The sequence below is a fragment of the Haliotis asinina genome, chromosome 1 (genome assembly GCF_037392515.1).
Source record: "Haliotis asinina isolate JCU_RB_2024 chromosome 1, JCU_Hal_asi_v2, whole genome shotgun sequence".
NCBI lineage: Eukaryota > Metazoa > Mollusca > Gastropoda > Lepetellida > Haliotidae > Haliotis > Haliotis asinina.
In genome coordinates, this window is record NC_090280.1 from 55,702,657 (window position 1) to 55,723,191 (window position 20,535).

At 39.3% G+C, this 20,535-nt stretch overlaps 1 protein-coding gene across 1 annotated transcript in view; it reads right to left on the reverse strand.

Annotated features, from left to right (window-relative positions):
- Positions 1 to 20,535, reverse strand: part of LOC137294403 (protein retinal degeneration B-like) — a 120,846-nt gene that overhangs the window by 62,203 nt on the left and 38,108 nt on the right. The window contains exon 2 of the mRNA XM_067825409.1: positions 12,828 to 13,026. Coding sequence (XP_067681510.1) covers positions 12,828 to 12,905 — 78 coding nt within the window. The 5' untranslated portion in view covers positions 12,906 to 13,026. The remainder of the gene's footprint in view (positions 1 to 12,827; positions 13,027 to 20,535) is intronic.

Here is a 20,535-nt window from a genome sequence, read left to right on the forward strand (position 1 = left end):
GATTCGCCTACACGCAACCAACTAAATGATTATCTATCCCTTGTGAATCAACGCTGACTGTTCCTCAGCAAGGTTCAGAACATATAAAATCAATTCAGTCATAGTTCCAAGGTTATTCTCTTAATAATCACACAAAGGCAGTGAGGGCACTCATTACAATGTCTGTGTCTAGACTGAAACTGAGACCTTGGAGCATTCTGGTAGTCACACAGAACAGCAACGCATCATAGGTGACATCGATTATCTGTAACAGAAATAGACAGCCATCCACCTTGCAACATCTATGGAACAGCTTACTTATCCTTGGTCTTAAAGACCCACGAGGGTCCCGGGGTAGAATAGGCCTTCAGCAACCCATGCTTGCCATAAAAGGCGACTATGCATGTCATAAGAGACAACTAATGGGATCGGGTGGTCAGACTTGCTGACTTGGTTGACACATGTCATCGGTTCCCAGTTGCGTGGATCGCTGTTCATGTTGTTGATCACTGGATTGTCTGGTCCAGACTCGATTGTTTACTGACCACCGCCATATAGCTGGAATATTGCTAAGCGCGGCGTAAAACTAAACTCACTCTCACTCACCCTGGTTATAAATACAACTACGGTAGTTCGTTCCATTCTTCCTACATACAATTGAAGACAGCTAGCTGTGGTCTTAAATATAAGTACTACAGCAGTTAATTACATTCTTCCTACATACAGTTGAAGACAGCAATGGTCTTAAATAAAAGGACTACAGTTCTTCGTCCCATTCTAATTACATGCAGTTGAAGATAGCTTGCCGTGGTCTTAAATACAACTACTACAGTAGTTAATTCTGTTCTTCTCACGTATAATTAAAGACAGCTAGTCTTGGTCTTAAATACAAGGACTACAGTAGTTCATCTTGTTCTTCCCACATAGAATTGAAGACAGCTAGCTTCAGTCCTAGATACAGTGACTACGGCAGGTCAACCTGTTCTTCCCATGTATAATCAAAGACAGCTAGCTTTGGTCTTAAATACAATGACTACAGTAGTTCACCCTGTTCTTCCCACGTATAATGTGAAGACAGCTAGCCTTGGTCTTAAACACAACAACTACAGTAGTTAACTCCATTCTTCCTTCATACAACTGAAGACAGCTAGCTCTGGTCTAAAATATGACTACGGTAGTTAATTCCGTTCTTCCTACATACAGTTGAAGACAGTTAGCCTTGGTCTTAAGTCCTTCTTTTTATAAAATGCCAATTACAGACACTGTATCACGTTTTCTCACAGTTCCAATCATGTATTTCCTGACGAAACCTTCACTTATGATGATAAAAGATTTGTGAAAAATATATCTACACTAACCATTTTTCAAATTACAGACAAAAACATAAAAACCGAGGCCTTCCTGTTATGACATTGATTTGCGGGGTCTCTGGATTCAAATGTGCATGCACGCACACACACAGAGCTCCTCACAGTATCAAACAATGGAATAATGCCATCAGCCACTCCCTCTTGTACTCGAGGGAATGCTGGAACATATAAGACAGAGACCAGAGCCAAATTATCCCCTCATTACACAGAACACACCTCAGTGTGTTAATGTAGACCACCTGCAGTATAGCATCACTCTCAGTGCAAAGTACAGTAGAAATTAATAGGCTTGTTAAGTATCATCTGTCTCTTCAGCACTGGCCCCTTACTGAGCTGACTGCACAAGGTTAAGCAAACATACACTACCACACCAAGGGTGGTAGCTCACCTTAGACTTCAATTCTCACAGGGTTGGTCTGGTAGCTTCAGGCCAAAGATTCGAAGTTCAATTCCACACATGCTGATTTCTGGTGTCCCCTGACGTAATATTGCTGGAATATTGCTAAAAGCAGTAGTAACTAAACTCCTGCATTCATCTCTCCCAAGTACTTCAAATAGTGCTCACAAATCAGAACTGCCTCAAATAAGACTAAGGTTCAATTTCCCAGTATGGGTACAATGCGTGAAGCCTGTTTCTTGTGTTCCCTCACTGCAATATTGCTGGAATATAGCTTAAAGTCACAAGTAAATTCACTCAGTCATCTCTTTCTTGTGTTCCCTCACTGCAATATTGCTGGAATATAGCTTAAAGTCACAAGTAAACTCACTCAGTCATCTCTTCCTTGTGTTCCCTCACTGCAATATTGCTGGAATATAGCTTAAAGGCACAAGTAAACTCACTCAGTCATCTCTTTCTTCTGTTCCCTCGATGCAATATTGCTGGAATATAGCTTAAAGGCACAAGTAAACTCACTCAGTCATCTCTTTCTTCTGTTCCCTCGCTGCAATATTGCTGGAATATAGCTTAAAGTGACAAGTAAATTCACTCAGTCATCTCTCCCACCTACATCAAACAGTGCTCACATACGAGAAGTGCAGATTACTATCAGCATGTTATCATTTAAGCTGTAAAAGCTGAGTATCTGTCTGTGACACCATCACTGCTTCAGAGCTTGAAATGTTTCTCAAAACGTTTCAAATCCTATGAACTGTAAAATATGGAAAGATATTGATCAAAACTGTTAGCATATTTGGTAAAAAAGGCAACAGGTCTTTGTAGTAACACATGCCCTAATGTCAGGCCAAACCTTTACACAAGCTTCATTTACAAATCAGATTCAAAGAAAGGCTTTGTATTCCATGAAAGGGTAAAATGTCACAAATTTGCTTGCAATGGCTATCAGTACCAACAAATTGCAATACATATATCCTGACAACTTATGTTGGTACTTAAAAATAAATCATACCTAATCATGAGAGAAAATTAAAACAGAAATTTCAAGTCCTTTTGGGGCAGCCAAAAATCTGTCCACTCTAAAGCCATTTCAACTGTATGAGGCCAAAAATCTGTTCATTCTAAAGCCGTTTCAACTGTATGTCTTCCCTTGATTCAAATACCCCAATAACCTAAAACACATTAACATAATAGTGAATCTGACAAAACCTTTCCATTACCCTAGCAAGTTTGAACTTTACAACTGCAACAATATCCTAAGAATCTTTATCAAGTAGTTCTGATACGAGGTATTTGTGAAAATGTCTCTGCAATATCCTAAGAATCTTTATCAAGTAGTTCTGATATGAGGTGTTTGTGAAAATGTGTGTGCAATCTCATAAAAATCTTTATCAAGTAGTTCTGACATGAGGTGTTTGTGAAAATGTGTCCACATCCTGGGCCCCCTTCCTCAAAGTGATCGTTTGACAGTTGGTTTACCCCTTTTTGAAATCTTGAGGAAAGTACATTATAATGGCATTATATCCACGGAGGCATTATAACCAGGGTATCATAAGGGCACTGTGATCTGGCTGATACAAGGCCTCATACCAGATCAAATAATGTACTTCCATGAAGACCAGTCTAAGTAAACTTAGTTATTCGTGTTATTCGTTACGCTCCACCACTGAGTCTAACAAACCCTAGTAGAAGGTCACGTCAGGTAACTTTTGAGAGACCTATGATCGTCCAATCAAACGCGAGACGGTTAAATAGATTTAACCAATCAGACAACGGCTCAAAGGGTCAAAGGGACTTACAAAATATTCAGGTCACTGACAATTTGTCAGATCTCTCCACAAACAAATATCCTCACAGTTATTTGACCTGCAGTATATACACATTGGGGTTTCTGTTGACATGGTTACCATTAGCTAATATTTCCGCAAGATAACATCCTTGAATATAGCCAAAACACTAATATTAGCCACTGTTTACTCACCGTTGTCATGGTTGTACCTATGGTGTGTGCATCACCCGGAAGCAATCATATGCTCAATAGTAGTCAGAATTGTTCAGGTACAAACCTTTTTGAGATAAAATGTTCAAAAGGTATGTGCAAATGTCCACTTTTGCGATTTTGTAAGCTGTGTTCTGATTGGTCAGTCTCAAAGGTTACCTGACGCGACCTCCCATAAGATTTTGTTAAGACTCAGTAGTGGAGTGTGACAAAAAGTACTGTGTTTACTAAGTACTAAGTTTACTTAGACTGCCATGAAGACAGTCCAATATCACATTTACCTCTTCTGCATCTCTGTATCTACATTACTTTACTGCAGATGGACACAGCCAGCCAGCCAGCCAGCCAGCCAGACATATTCAGTAAAGGGGTCTCAGGTCCAAAATACAAGCATCATTAGATTTAAGTTTGCTTTCAACAGTAGTATGGTTTTTCCTTTGGCTCAGAGCATGATTATCACGGACAGGTAATCAAACCCAAACTGTCCATTAACACAATCTCAGTGATATCTTTGGGAATGAAGTGTACCACAAGCTGCCAACAAAAAAATACGATATAAGCTGCCTGATATACCTAGACTAATTGACCTGAGAAAAACCTTGACAATACTGGTCATTCACTGAGTGACCAGCATGACCGGTGTGCTGTGAAATGACTGATCAAAAGTACTAGGTGATGCCCATATTTGTGAATATGTTTACCTTTCTGACAATGCCAAGATGAAGACACCATAGGTCAAAATCAAAACAAAACTCAAGTTCCTCATTGGGCCCGCTTGTACCTTTAAATACTGTAATCAAAGTGACTGCATCTGATTCCAAGTTTGTTTAACATTTCTCTCCTTATTCCTGCCATATGGCGATCACCAGTAAATACACTCATACATTGAGTCTGGATTAGACAATCTGGTTACTGATATTGTAGGGACCAATAAAGATGTCTGAGTATAGTGTTACACATTCAACCAATTCAACCAATTCTCACTATCCGACTCATTTGGCACCTCTGATAACCCAGTGTAGGTGGTTGGGCACATGTTTTGACTGTCCCCCCAGAGTAAGAGACTTGGATTTACAGATGCTTCAAACAGTACATCAACTACAAGGCATCACAGGTCCTCGTGACATTGTGAGGATTAAAAATTTTTTTTAAAAGATGAAATTTTTTAGATGACCCCCTGATTGGAAACGTTTCAAAGTACAATATATCTACACAAGGCCGGACACTTTGGTGTACCCCAAAAGCCTGCTTTGCTGCCAACTACACTACCATCCCATGCAGTCGATTAAAACTTCATCAAAACATAATCATGGGTGATTGACCTATCAATCACTACTCATGACACCTACCAGTTCTTTATTGTTATTTCTACAAGTCGACTGAAAGCTGTTATGACTCTCAACTAAACAGTCTTGACACTTGGAGGACGAAAGCAAGGACAAAAAGTCCGCATAAAAGCGTGTGTGGTCATAGCAAGCCCTCTCATTGGTCAGTGCTTGCTATTGTCCTCTATTACAGGAAATGATTGCATATTCACATTACAGGAACTGATTGTAAATTCACATTACAGGAGCATATAGAAATGTAAAAACAAAACATCCATTACATCAATATCATCAGCAACTACTGAGAGCAAGTGAATGTATTGGATTATAGTGAGATTTGGAATTCTAAACAGATTGAAGAAGACAGAATTTCAACTTCATCAAATTCATTTTAGCCTTGAAGGGAAAAGTAATTTATTTCATCAAACGTGCAAACTTAATCATATCCGGCAAATCTCCAAATCATTGATTTTCTCTTAGATCGTCAACTTTTGGTTGCCTTTAACAGTTTTCAGCAGCTTGAAGTTCGTCTTGGCAGCCAATTTCAGCTGCAAGTGTGCAAATGCAAATCTGAAGCCACATAAAATGGAAATACAATATATATCAGTTTCATCTGAAGCTGAAGCTGAATGAAAGAACCAGTAATAATGTCATGAAATGCTCATTTGTAACTGGTGTCCCTATTTGTAATTTCTGATTTTTCACTTTGATTTTGAATTTATTACACCTGATCTGCAACAACCACATAACCCATGCTGCCTGTAAGTTGCTACAAGGTTAACAGGCACAACATGTGACTTTTCCCACCGGGTACCCATTTAACCTGCCAGGGCGAAACCACAGGTGTCCAATGGTCTTCTGGTGTTTCCTGTCATGATACTTTTGGAATATACCCAAAAGTATGTAAACCCAGACTTACTCACTTATGTACACCCTTTCTCTATACATCGCTCACAGCTTTCACATCCCAAATCAAATGCTGTCTCCAGTCCTCAGTCCTACTTGTCACAAATAATCCTTAGATCCATCTTAAACTATTCAGCATTAATTTATGTAAGTGTCACAACTCTAATTACGCAATCAAGTACAAAAATGCAACACAGGCATCTACACACCCTGAACTGATGCAAGTAAACCAGTCAATGCTAACTTATTTAAGCACTGTCACATCAAATAGAATAATGTAACAACATTTGGACAGTCCTATCAAAGGTAAGTGAATTACTACAATAAGACATTATGGAAATGGTATCAGAGACTTCATACTGATCAATGTGTCACTCATCTATCAACCAAGGTACACATGGGACACAATTAGTGGTGTTCCGATTAATTGAAATATCAAAGATTGGTCGCAGTGACCAAACAACCAAGCAATCGATCACATTTTCTCGTAATTGAACACAAACAATTGTGGAACTAATGTTTTAGTGTTTGAAACACTTGACAATGGAACTTATCTTGGAAGCTGTCAGGGCCTGAAAACAAGTTTATTTCTTAGAAATTTCAATTCAGTAACTTAAAAGTCAGGACTGAGTATTTCTTGAAGACTTCATTAATGTTCATGATATATTAGTCAATGTTTATGTATCAAGTTGCATCATGTTATACAAATCTGCAACAACAACCTGGATAGGAATATCTGACAAATGATGCCAACCAATGTTGTTTTGATGATTGTTTGTTGGCAATGAAGCTGTCATCAATTGTAAGAATTCAACCCATTCCTATCACTAGGACCAATCAAGTGTGAGAGGTGGGCATTACACAACAAATATGAAACAAAAGCTCAAAGTGACACATTTTCCAAATATATACCACTCTGATAGATCAGGGAATAGCCAAAAGTCCCTTGGTACAGAAGCTCCTTGACCAAAAGACCCTCACTAATTTGCACACTCTTGTCTAAAACCCCTTGCCTCATGAATTTCATTTACTTTTGATGTGCTTGGGTAAAAATACAGGCTAATATTTAAAACCACCAAATAATCTCTGAATACTGTGGAAGCCAAAGCCAAATGAAAACCGTCCATTCCAAGGTCCTGAATTTTAAGAACCCTGGGGATCATATTCAACAGATGGGCTCTTGCAGTTTGGCCTTCTCAAAGATGTGCAAAAACAGAAAGAGAATTCAAAGGAACTGGGGCAAGATTTTCGTAGCTCTTTTAGTGCTAAGTTAGTTGTAACTGTAATACATTAACATTCACTTACGATTACCTTAGTGCCAAGAGACCTTTCAAAAATCTGGTCCCTGACTTTATCCTTGAACATACTGAACTAGTCAAATTTCTTTACATATCTTGAACTGGCAGAGTCTTAACAAGACAGGCAACACTCAATAAGCACGACCCAGAGGGACACACTCATTATGTCTAAGAGGATATTTTTAAATATTGCCAAATTATCATGACTCTGAACCCTTCCTCCTCCACAAGCTAGAACATTCTACATAGAACTAGTCAGTATCTAAATACTGGGTCACATATATCAATTATTAAATTATTGGCCAAATTTGAAAAAAAAATGTAAAAGAAAACAATATGGTACATAATCCGAAGCAGGAATATTACAGTCCGTTTGATTCCTTTTGAGACCATCTGAGACTGATGAATTGCTCCTAACACAATGTTGTTTCAATCTAAGAATTGCAACAAAAACAAATTTTGGACAGGCACATGAAATCAACTGACCAACTCTGATGATTTGTCTCATGATTTTTTATACCTGAATAAAAAAGGTGTTCAACAAACGATCATCACATTGTTGTCTTTTTTCACTAGTTTCGATGAGGGGGACCACTTGCTGGTAGAACAGCCAGGTAACCAACAAGCGATGTGATGTGAAAATGGGGGTCATCTCAAAAGTCCTTATCTGGTTACCATTCAATTGGAGTCAGTGTTGCCACTTTCATTTGCCATGATTTTGTATTCGTAATCAGTGTTGCTATTGTCTGAATCGGTGTTGCTGTCTTCAGAGTCAAGTCTGATGATGACTGGCTTGACAGACTATAAGTGGGAAATTAATTACATGATCCTCTTTCCTAGGTAATTCTGCTAGACATCATACCTGTTACCTCAACATAATACTTCCTTCCTTCCTGACCTGACAACACTGCCATAGAAAAAGTCAGGTGAAATAAAGGAGGCATATATTTTCCAGCCAATCAGATGTTAACTTTCTAAGATGATATGGCTTTTATTCTGTAATCAGTTCAGAAGTTTAGATTTTGACGAGACATTTAACTAAGTAGGGTACGTAATGCATTCTCTTAAATTGTTCCCACTCTTGGTCAGAGATGGCACATAGGTATGAGCTGACAAGGGTAGTGGGGTATCATTCTTAATCCTTCTTTCGATCGATTTTCAATTATTTACGATCATGAGAACACCACTATTTGAACCTGCTAAAAATACACTGTGTAAAGTAACACAGGAAGACAAATTTACACTTATCCTGTCCTCACTGTTAATCCCAAGTAATCCCAACCACGAATGATTTATACCAAGTTTAATCAAAGGAGCAGAGCATCATCACAGCGGCCACGCATTAGACTAGCTTCTTCAAACATCCAATATGTGTAATTTCTTGTCTCTTATCTTCTTAAAGGCTTGGACATGACACTATTCACCCGAGCACTGTTTACAGTTGGGTTTTGCTGGAATACTTGATCCATTTGGTATTGGTTTGGGATAATGGATTCTAGCCATGTGGCTTAATTAGCATCTTGATCAATGTTGTACTTCCTGGTCCTGCTAATTAAACTCCTTCCTTAAGTAGAATGCTACAGGCTTTGGTGGTTTGCTGGTTATTTCAGGCAGTGTCGTGATCAGTGCTACAAACATGTACAATTTGCAGTGATTTAGTGGGTACGGATGTCAATAATTTACTCCAGCATCTACATTGGGCATAGTATCAATATTTGCAGTGCATGAATCACAATGTCACACGCCACTCTTAGGGGTAAAGCAACATGCAAACACAAGTAGAAACTACAAATACACTGAACTACAAAAGAAACGTCGTACATGTACATATTTCAAACTGTTTTATTTATGTGGAAATATATTTCTTATTTAAGGTTGAAATTGAAGGAACTGTTTTGTCCTGTTGATTAACAAGTACACCAGAAACAAGTCTGACAACACATGGTGCCACATGATGAGGTCATGTCCTTGACATTCAGGGTTGAAGTCAGTAGCGTGTGTGACCACCATTTGCGTTGATAACTGCCATGCAACGCCTATACATGGAGTGTATCAAGTGGTTGATGAAGGCCATGGGGATAGCATTCCACACTCCGAGAAAACCTGCCGTGAGTTCTGCAGCAGTTGTCGGCCTTGGTCGAAGGTCATTCATCCTTCTCTGAATTCCATCCCATAGGTGCTCAGTTGGGTTCAGATCTGGACTTAGAGCAGGCCAGGGCAATGTACGGATGTTGTGCTGTTGGAAGAAGTCCCTCGTTATCCTGGCTGTGTGAGCACGTTCATTATCCTGTTGAAACACGTGGTTTGGATGACGGGCGAAATGTGGCACAATGTGCGCTCTTAACACTTGATCGATGTAACGGACAGCAGTCACTCCATTTCCTCGACCTGGACCAATATTCTGGAAGACCTGGGGTCCAAGTTTGTGGTTCAGTCCAATGCCACCCCAAACCATGATGCTTGGTCCTCGCCACGAGTCCCTCTCCATAAGACATGCATCAATGTACCGTTCAACCCTCCTTCTCCAAACTCTAGCTCTGCCATCTGCCACGGATATGCAGTAACGACTCTCATCTGAAAAGATGACAGTCCTCCACTGCTGATAGCGCCAGTTCCGATGTTGTTGGGCCCACAGACCACGTTCCCGACGATGTCGAACTGTCAGGACAGGACCCTGAGCAGGATGTCGACAGGCCAGGTCGACGACGAACTGTTGCTGTAGAAATGGGTCTGCTGTGGGTTCCAACAGTCGCTCGAGCCGATTCTGTCGCTGTGCGGAAGCGATCCTGCAAGTGCTCCCGATGAAGATGACGATCTTGACGTGCTGTTGTTACCCTGGGACGGCCACTGCGCTGACGATCGTTAGTGCTGTTGGTTGCATTGTACCGCTCCTGCAGTCTCTCGACTGTCCGAACACTACTGTTGAAGTCGTTGGCAATGACCCGTGGACGTTGACCAGCGTGAAGACGTCCGATGGCTTGTTCCCTCTCATTTCGAGTCAAACGTGGCGTATACAAGTCATGAATGGGACTGAGATTTTATGCCAGTGTTGACAACTTGCTGGATTGGACAGATGCTGGTTTTGACAGCTTCCATTGTATAATCAAAGTACTGAAATCATGCAATGTTTACTCAAGAGACACTGAGTGAGGTAATCACTTGCCAACAGTATTCCCTGATACTGTCACAGCAAACATTGTAATGATGACCAATGTCCACTGCTACAAACACTGACCATCCACAGTAATTGTCTTAAGACACAAGAAATTTACATCTTCTGCTAACTGTGAAATATGCTTGCACCATGATTGTGTAGTGAAGTCAAGTGTGACACAGAGCAGACATTAGATAACTGGTCACCTGACAGTGAGGGACAACTGGCAAACACCAACAAGAGACCTTAAGTATACACCAGCTTCTGGTGACACACTGCCTCAGTAGCTTATCAGGGCAAGTCTTGTTGACAACGGTCAGATAACAGTGTAGGCATACAGTGACAGACAGCTACCAAACCCCAACAAGAGTGGTGAAACACTGGCTCAAGAGCTGATTAGGGCAAGTCTTGTTGACAACAGTGCTCACAAACACCAAAACAAAACCTTCAGTATACACCAGCCTCTGACAAGACTTTTCCTAGCTGGTCTTCAGCAATCCATGCTTCTTGTAAGAGGCAACTAACAGGTTTGGCTGGTTGGGCTCTCTGACTTGGTTGACATATGTTATTGTATCCTAATTGCATGGATCGATGTTCATGATGCTAAACACTGGACTGTCTGGTCCAGACTCGATTATTTGCAGACCTAAAGGTGGCATTAACCAGCAACCAACCATGGATCTCTGTAACAAATCGCAGATCCCTGACACAGATCAAGGAATGCATAGAAGACATTACGTCCTGGATGTCATCCAGCATGCTGAAACTATGTGACAGTAAGATAAAGTCTGTCTTGGCCCAACTTAAACACCAGCTTAGGAAGGTCGCAGCCCAGATTACAGCAGTCCAAGATGCCACTATCAATATATCTGACTACAAGCTCATGGAGTATATACTGATGTCGGGTTATCCACAGAGGCTCAAATAAACTGAGTCAAAGCTGCTTCTTCCTTCTGTGCCATCGGTACAATCCAGCAGCTTCATACCACCAAAGCCACACATGCACTTGTTTGTGCTCTCATTACAGCCAGACTCAATTATTGCAGCAGCGTCCCATCATCCCTCTGTCTTAAGCTCATTGACAAGCAACAGACCTTACAGAAAACAGATGCATGCTTCATTAGGAGATAATTAAGATGGGTATATTACATCTGGGTTCAGAGTCTACTCCAGCTACCTGACTTCAAGATTCTCTCCTTGAAATAAATCTCTTCATGGACGGACACCCACTTATCTGCATTTATCCATGCCCATATGCCAACGTGTGACCTCCAGATATTAACATCACTTTACTGTTCCACCTAATTTAGTGTCTGGCTAGGGTAGTGGTTGGCTTGTCATGCTGATGACTGGGTTCCACTCCAATAGGTACAATGTGTGTTGTTTTCTGCCATGGTATTGCTGGAGTATTTTTAAAAGTGGTGTAAAACCATACAAACTCTCTCACACACACATGGCAGAGTACAGTTCTTGTCTTACTGAATAATCTAATACACAGCATAACAGTCACTCACAATATGGTGACAGTTTAATTCAGACCTTAACACACCAATTTCTGTGTAACTACTGTTGTTGAACATTTCCTTTGACTGTCCACAAGACACACATCATATATATTTGATGTAAGCTCACAATGCAGCCCCTTACACAAACTGAGCCAACCCCAGGGTGAGGAGCTGTTCATATATCAATATGCCTTATTACGATAAATAAAAAATGTAAAACGTTTCTCAGGCATTGGCGCGTCAATTTTATTTGTGCGCATAACAAATATTTATTGTCATTGAAAAAATAATTTTGACTTGCCGCAATCCTGATCATCCATTTGTCCACTATAAGGACGAGTGTCTGTTAGAACGGGTGTGACTGAATCTACAACTCATTAACACATGCTAAACTTTCCAAGCTGTATTTCTGAGAGAAAAAAATACAAATGTGTTCGTCCCTTGTCACTTTTTTCTATCAAAATTTTTTTAAAAATCCTACTGACCCTGTCACTTTTAAAAATAATGTGTCAAAGGAATATTTAATCTTTTTATGCAGCCTTACGTAACAGTCAACCTAAGTTTGGGTTGTAAATGTAAACATGTAAACATAAGAAATATCAGAATGATAAACCTAGATATATTAAACAAGTTTGATGACAAGGGCTAGACAAGGACCATGTACACCATGAAGACAAGAGAGCCTGGCATCGCTTCTATAACCTGCCCTGCTCTCCTTGAGAAAACACTGGGTAACAAAATCAAACACAATAAGAATGGTTGAAAAGTCAATGCAAACAGCTGCGTGTGTCATGTAAATAAATCCACATTTCACACATGATGTATTCTACTTGCGTGTTCAGCACACAAAGCATATTGTGTTCAAGGAAAACAATGAAATATAATAAAGTTTCTTGCCTGGATCATATAGAGCTGAGCTATCCTGTACTCCTCCACGCTCATGGGGAGGGAGATCCGGTACTCCTTGATCAACATGGTGGCAGTTGCTATGTGAACCAGGTGAGATGATGAGGATGATTCAGGACACCATGGTCCGGCAGCTACTGCTGGGTGTACAAGCAGAGGACCAGCTTCATCTGCTTTACCTTGTCAACATCTGAAACAAGAAAGATTACATCTAGTGAGTGCTAAGAGGTTTTTATGTCGCCTTTGTTAATATTCTTGCAAAATTGATATGGGACACATCAGAAATAGGCTTCACACACTGTACCAGTCTTTGGGTCTTTGGTGTGACAAGCAAATACCTTATCCAAAAGGTTACCCATCTCCCATGCTTTATATGCGAAAAGGAAAATTATCACACCTGAAAGTGGCAAAGCACCGTCGGGCAATGAAACACAATCACACAAGTCTTAAATATATTCTTACTTATTGTTATTTTCCATAGCAGACTACAACGAGCAGTAATGTTATGCCCAGTATACACTGCAAGCTAAACTGTGCTGGCTGATTGCTCCTGGCTGTATTTCCCTGACAGCAGGAATGGACTACTTCTCTCTGTGCTATACACATCACTATCCAGCCACCCTCATATTTATCAAACTGAAGTGACACATCTTCAGTAATAGTACAAGTCTTACAAGTAGCCAATTTCCTTTTTGTGTGTGAACAAAGGAGTGAATGAGTAAGTGGGTGAGTGAGGTTAAATGACACTGTTAAGTGAGTGAGTGAGTGAGTGAGTGAGTGAGTGGAGTAAATGATTCTGTAAGTCTCTGAGTTTGGTTGAATGTCATTTAGAGCAATATCACATACATATCACAGCATGTAAGCTTAATGTGGGTGGAAGGCCGAAACTGATGCATAAATGTCAAATCTGTGACCTGGCACACCTAAGTAAAGCATTCCTGTGCAGGAAACTGCTGTAGCCATTACATGCACAACAGGCACAATGCTGTACAGTGCATGTCACATACTGAGACAAGCATCCCACACACATTCATACCATTTGTGTGACTGAGACATTGTTTCTGTATGACTGAGAGACTCCTGTGCATTACACAACTAGAGCTGGAATGTAACAAGGTGGATATTGAGCATGCTGAGGGCTTTCACTGAACTGATAATCAGCCTCAAGCTATTCCTCTTTCAAATCAATAACTACAATCAATGTCATTCAAGACCTATTCTTTGTTGCCCTTTAGAACCCTTTCACGGTAGCATTCAGTAATAGTTCTTTCAACTCAATGGAAAAGAGATTTTGGAAAGAAAAACATTCACATGAAAATAATTCTGAGAGTTATGTTAGACAACAATCAGTCGTTATTCTGGTCATGCTGGCAGTAGTGGAACTTTGGTCTTTGGAACAAGGTCTTTGTGAACTGAGGCAAAAGAGAATTTGTAAGTTTAAACATTTGGATGGGCATGCTGGGCACATTGACTGACATAGGGAAGAAATGGTGGTTTGAAAAAATATCTTGTTTTAAGATCTTCCTTTTACAGAATAAATTGTCCTGAGGCAGTGACAGAATAAAGCTGTGTATCAATCAAAAGACAAAAAACACCTCCCTCAAAACTTAGAATATTAAATGGTAAGACCCCAGGAACTTTATTTCCGTGTCACAGTCCCACAGTGCCCCTCTTACTCCATCACCATGTGGGTAACTCAGACATATCACTGGAGCAATCTTAGTGTTGACATTAATTTGACACAAACAACTGTCAGTATTTATTATCAGAATACAAAAAGATCATGGTTTGACTATATTTGAAGAACACAAGACATTCCTTGCAGAAAAGCAGTATTGAACTGGTATGAGTATATTACAACATTTGGGGGCACTGGGTAAGTGATTTCAGTTTTATGCCCCTTTTAGCAATATTCCTCCAATATCACGGTGGGACACCAGATACGGGCTCCAAATATTGTACCCATGTGGGTTTTAGTTCAGGCAAGCAAACACTTTAACCACTAAGCTAACTCAACATAACTACTAAATATACCTGGATATACTCATCTAGCCCAGGCACCACATGTACCTGACCTCTACTAGTGGGAATAATGCATACAAAAGGCTAAATGTCTAAAATATTGTTAATCAGATAAGTATACACCTCTTGTGAGGTCATGTGACATGCTATCCACTTGGAACAGCACGTAATCAGATACAAATCTAACAGCATTTAAGACTAATTGTTCTCAAACTATTATTTTTTATTTATTTATTGTTTTTATTATTTTTTTTTAAGCATCATTTTTAACAAAATGGCCCATAGACCAGTTCCAAAGGAAGCAGTGAAAATACACTGAATTTTTAAAAGAAACTATCAATACCTCGTGTGAATAATACCAGGTGAATAAATACTCCAAGACTCAAAACATTGTCTGAAACTCTGCCAGACATAGCATAAAAACAGCACTGTAGTCCCTTGTATCATTTGAACATAAATAGGAATGAATGTCTCTTGTAAGAACTTACTCACAGAAGTAACAAATCTGTCTATCCATTTGCCAACTAGCTGTTTCCCTCATCATATTATCATGCTTCAATCTGTTTAATATAATACAGATAATTTTTACTTAGGCTTTTATGTCAGTAATTGTACAGCACAGTTACACCTTGTATTGGTGACAAGGCGGGCAATGAAAATGTTTGGCATGTCGTATCTGCATTGCACTACAGCCTCTCCAGATCTTGTGTCACACACTGATATGTCAACTCTTGCCTTTTATCTGCTGCACTTTCTAATGTACTTGCTGAAGGCAGATCACTTGGCCAAACAGACATGTTGACAATCTGATTACAAGGCCTTAGAACTGCAGTCATTTGATAGTCCTGGTACATTCATTTTATCATCATGATACGGTAACAATATGTTTTAAATTGCAGACTACATAAGAGTGAAACTGTGGCTTTACTTATCTTGTTGAAACAGGATAACTGCTCCTTAAAACCTAGACAGATGTTTCAAATTATTTTCAAAACTTTTCTTTTGATCAACAACTCCAAAGCAGTTTATGTTATACATGAACATTTTTGTTGCTGGCATCTTGTCTGAGCCCTTGCCGACATCATTTGAGCTAGAATAAGCATGACTAATGAAATAAAAACTGTATTCGGAATAAGTTATGAAGAAAACAAGTCCAGGGAAATCATGCTTATACGAACAATCAGACTTACATTTAGTCACAGAAGTTATCTCACTGACAAATATATCCACAAAAAAAACAAAACATAAGTAGTAATTTCAAAAATTTCAATGGAACCCAGAGTAATTCTAATTCAGCCTGCAAGTGAGACCATCTTGACCTACCAAGTTACTGGACTCCTTGTTTAACATGTTTTGTGGTTCGTAGGAGTCAGACATGGCAATAGTCCATGTACAGCCTGTACACTGTTGACAACTCATCAAGGTCATCATTGTCCTCTTTACTAGGTCATACCTGTAGTTTGTCACCTACTGAACCTGGATTTAGTATATATTATCAGATCACCACTGCAGGAGAATGTGCATGTTACCTGTGGGAGTTTCCAGGTGAGACTGCTGTTCCTCAATAGCCCATTATTGTTGACTAAAGAGGTGACTAAAAGGTCAGGTTATCAGACTTGATGACTTGGTTGATGTTATGTTATGCATTATTGCATTGAATTATGTGAGAAGGTGAGGGGGAGGGGGAGGGGAGGAGAAGAAAAAGGAGCAAGAGAGAAAGGGAGTTGGGGTTTTGCAGGAGGGCACAACTCCCTTTTGTCTTGATTGTTTATAAAATAACCATTGAAATTCTCATGTTTTGAGTGAAAATGAACTGTGATATCCCCTCACCTTTCTCAAAATGCCCTGTCTGCTCCTGCAGTTAACTGGCCTATTGCCACCTTCAGTTTTCCAGATACATACATGTAAATAACTAATTTGATCTAGACAATCTACACAATTGGGTTAAGATGACACTCCGTCAACCAAATCAAGCAGTCTAACCACCTGATCCACTAAATAGCCTGTCATGTAGACTACATGCTGCTGCTTTCTGATAGTAACCTGGAATCCCACTAAGTTTTCATCACTATGGCAATACTGCCGGATTCAACACAAATAAAAAACCATTAGTCCTAAAACAAACAAAAATCTGCAGGACTCATTCTTTTCTTCGAAATCTATTCATGTTATCAAAAGCACTCGTCAAAAATGTCCCATGGATGACTAGTGTCACTCATGATGTCTGTGCTGAAACATATGGTCACATAGTCACTGAACTGTATTATTCTTGCTTCCACCTATGCCTTTCTGTAATGATATATCAAAATCTTCCTGGGAGGTTCAGGAATCTCCAGCCTCACAGGGGCTCTTTCTAACATTAAACATTACGTATGTGTCAAATACATATATTTTCAGACACTACATGCTAGTTTTATCTCAAACTTCTGAATGAGGAGAAACCAACAGAAAAAAATACTGTCAACAAAGTTACACATTTTAAGAAATATTTCATTTTCTAATATTAACATTATTGGTGAAAAAATGAAATCTCTTTCAAATGTGCTTCAAGACAAAAAATCGCTTTATCCACTTTCAAGTTGTGACTTTCAAATCTGACTTAATGCAAAAGAATCTCAAGGTGGGAAAAACCTCTAAGTGTAGCAGAACCAAGTAACTCTTGAACCAATTTCCAATTTATCAGTCATACTGATGAAGGTAGATTATTCCTCCATCAAATATCCTGCTGCAGGCAATGTTGTATCAGCCTAATTCAGCCAATCTGGTTTTCAAGGTACACTAATCACCCAAGGGAAGGCTAATATCTTTATGATCATAGAACATAACAAGTACAGGTTCTTCCTTGCTGGACAGCAATAGGAAGTTATGCAAGTGCTTCATCACACCAAAAACAAAGATGAGGAATGCGTCTTCACTTGATCACTGTAATAAGGCCAGTTCCATCCTATGTTTGTAGCAAATGACAATAAATAGCCTCATTGGAAATAATTAACTTCCTAGTCATCAAAATTTGTGAAAACATAATTATTACAAATCCACTTCGAACAAAGCCAAAATCTTTCTCATCTGCCTTATCATTTTTGTAATGCTTGATAAATCGAATGATACACACTTGAACAGCACAGAAAATTCTCTTCTATGGTATTGAACCTACATATCTTGAATACTTAGTGTAATGGCTTGTCCAGAACTGAATGTTAGCTGCATCTGTTACTCGTATATGGGTTAGAACTAGTCCCTAGTTGGTCCAAACTATCAGTAGTATGTCTGGCTTAGTGTAAGATAGTATTGGCAACAACATCATAATATGGATGAACGTAGTGCTAATGTGTTAGCTGTTATTTATAAGTTAATTATCTGCATTAAAGGTCACATGCACCCAAAAAATCAAACATAATTAAAACACAATTATCACTTATTTATGACATATAATATACATTGTTGGCAATAAAAAAAAAGAAATAAACCAAATTATAAGTGTACAATCGTGATTCAAAAGTGCAATATTTTGTACTTGGGCTTACTTCCCTTGAAACGAAGGCCTCGGGAGACCGAACTCAGTCATAGCAAGTGGGTGTGCACTCAAGTGTAACGATGGTTTCCGATTGGCCGGTTCATTTGCTGATATGCTGAGGGCTCATTATTGTGTGTTCAGAAAGATGATCTGTTTGATGGGCATTTTACATGTATGGCGAGTCACAAGAAAGTAAGATTCTTTCTGGCTAACAACGTCTTTTATTGTACTTGATGCATTGTTTCAGTAAATGTTCTCTGAATTTGCACTCGATCCAGTCAAAAATCATTTCAGTAGAGATGCGTGGCTTGAAACTGTCATTCGTCCAAGTACAAAGCAGGACTTGAAACTGACAAGAGTTTGCACCAGTTTCTGTCAGATCCAGTCATCCAAGAAAAATGCATGTAGTTTGTTTGCAACCCACAGACATAAAAACATGTCATGAGTACAAGTATCACACTTGAATAATTACATAATGTGGCAGAGACAGGACTCGGGTCACGAGTCATAAATCAATTTATTTTGTTTATGGCGTATAGCCTGATAGGTGTTAAGTTCAAATTGCATGTGGTCAATGATTGCATGTGTACTGCATATTGTCTTTTGCAGACAGGTAGGCAGACATATTGGTGTCAGTAAACTAGACATTGAGCTTTCTCTGTGACTGCTTACCACAATCAACAAGATTTTTTATGTAACGAGTAGAATTTTTACGTGTTTGTGTACACAACCAAGATTAGACTACTGCTCACTACCTCATACTAAGTGCATGCATACTGTTTCAAGCTCCGCGGACCTATTCACTGTGTCTGCATTATAGGTGCAGCGCAGCGCAGCTGTTGAAACCACTTTTCCGATAGCACTGGGAGAAACTTTGGGAATCGTTTGAACTCAGATTTTGCGGGCATTTTTTTCATTGCGTTTTTTCAACTTTATTAGTTGAATTGGCAATTTTGATGATTTGTTTCGGTAAGTGCATACCAAAAGGCATCAGAATATGCAAAGTTGTGTTTTACGTTGCTTGTGACCTTTAACTGATCGCTGATTTAGAATGAAAGTCAAGGCAGAAGAGACATAACTCACCAAAATGTCAGCAAGACAACTGGTGTGGTAAGTCTGAAAGGTTACCATACTCATTGGAAAATTTCCTGGATTAAGAAAAATAGTAAGCAGGTAAATAAGTGGAGGGAAACTGCATAATGTTTTCAAATCTGTTACAGTCATGGCTTTAGTCATTATACTCAAAGTCATATTCCAAAACCATCGGGCATGCAACTTTTTAAACTGACCATCCAGACGCAAAACTGACTGTCCCTGACGTTCAGGCAGGCAGGGTTTGCAATGCTGCTTCTAGTCTGAAACTAGTGAAAATCTAGAGGAACTACCCTTGTTACATAAAACACCTGTCTAAAATAACAAATGAATGTCTAGTAGGCTAACTCAGTCCCTGAACCAAATTATTTCTCCTCAACCCTTTCTATAATGACAAATCCAGATCATCTTAAACATCAGGAGTCTTCCTCATGTGGGCTCCTTTTGAAAAGAAGTGGTTTGTTTGTAAGAGTTAGTCTAGTCTGAAAAGGACTCATCTGTATCTTCTCTTGGCAGTTAAAATAAGGAAGAAGTAAAAAATGGACGAGCGTGATATTGTCAATCATGTCTGCAACCACTGACAAGCCCTGTGGTAATGCCTGAATACCTCCTCATTCGACAAACCGTCTCAGACGAGTGTGCCTCCGTCAATTCTGTATATTAGTTTGTAATGCCTTCTCAGCAATACTTTCTGTTTCTGACAAGTGGTTGATATTTGTGAGCAATGACCCATACCATGAAGTCATAAGACAAGCAATCAACAAAGTCTCCAAACCTGACCATGATCCATTAAATCACCTCTTACTGTAAGCATTGGTAGCAGGAAACCAGTTCCTTCCCAGAATGCCTGGAGAATTCTAAACCTGATGAATGGCCAAAGAATACATCTATTCCACGTACATGACAGTACCATCTTTGGTTTAATCTTCTCTACTGAGAAAACATTGATCAATATAGTCTCACACAAAATGAACAATAATTATTCTTTGTCTATCTGTCAGTCTACTGCAAAGGAATTTCCAACATTGGACAAGACATAAATCACTATACAGACTTACAGGCCAATAAACA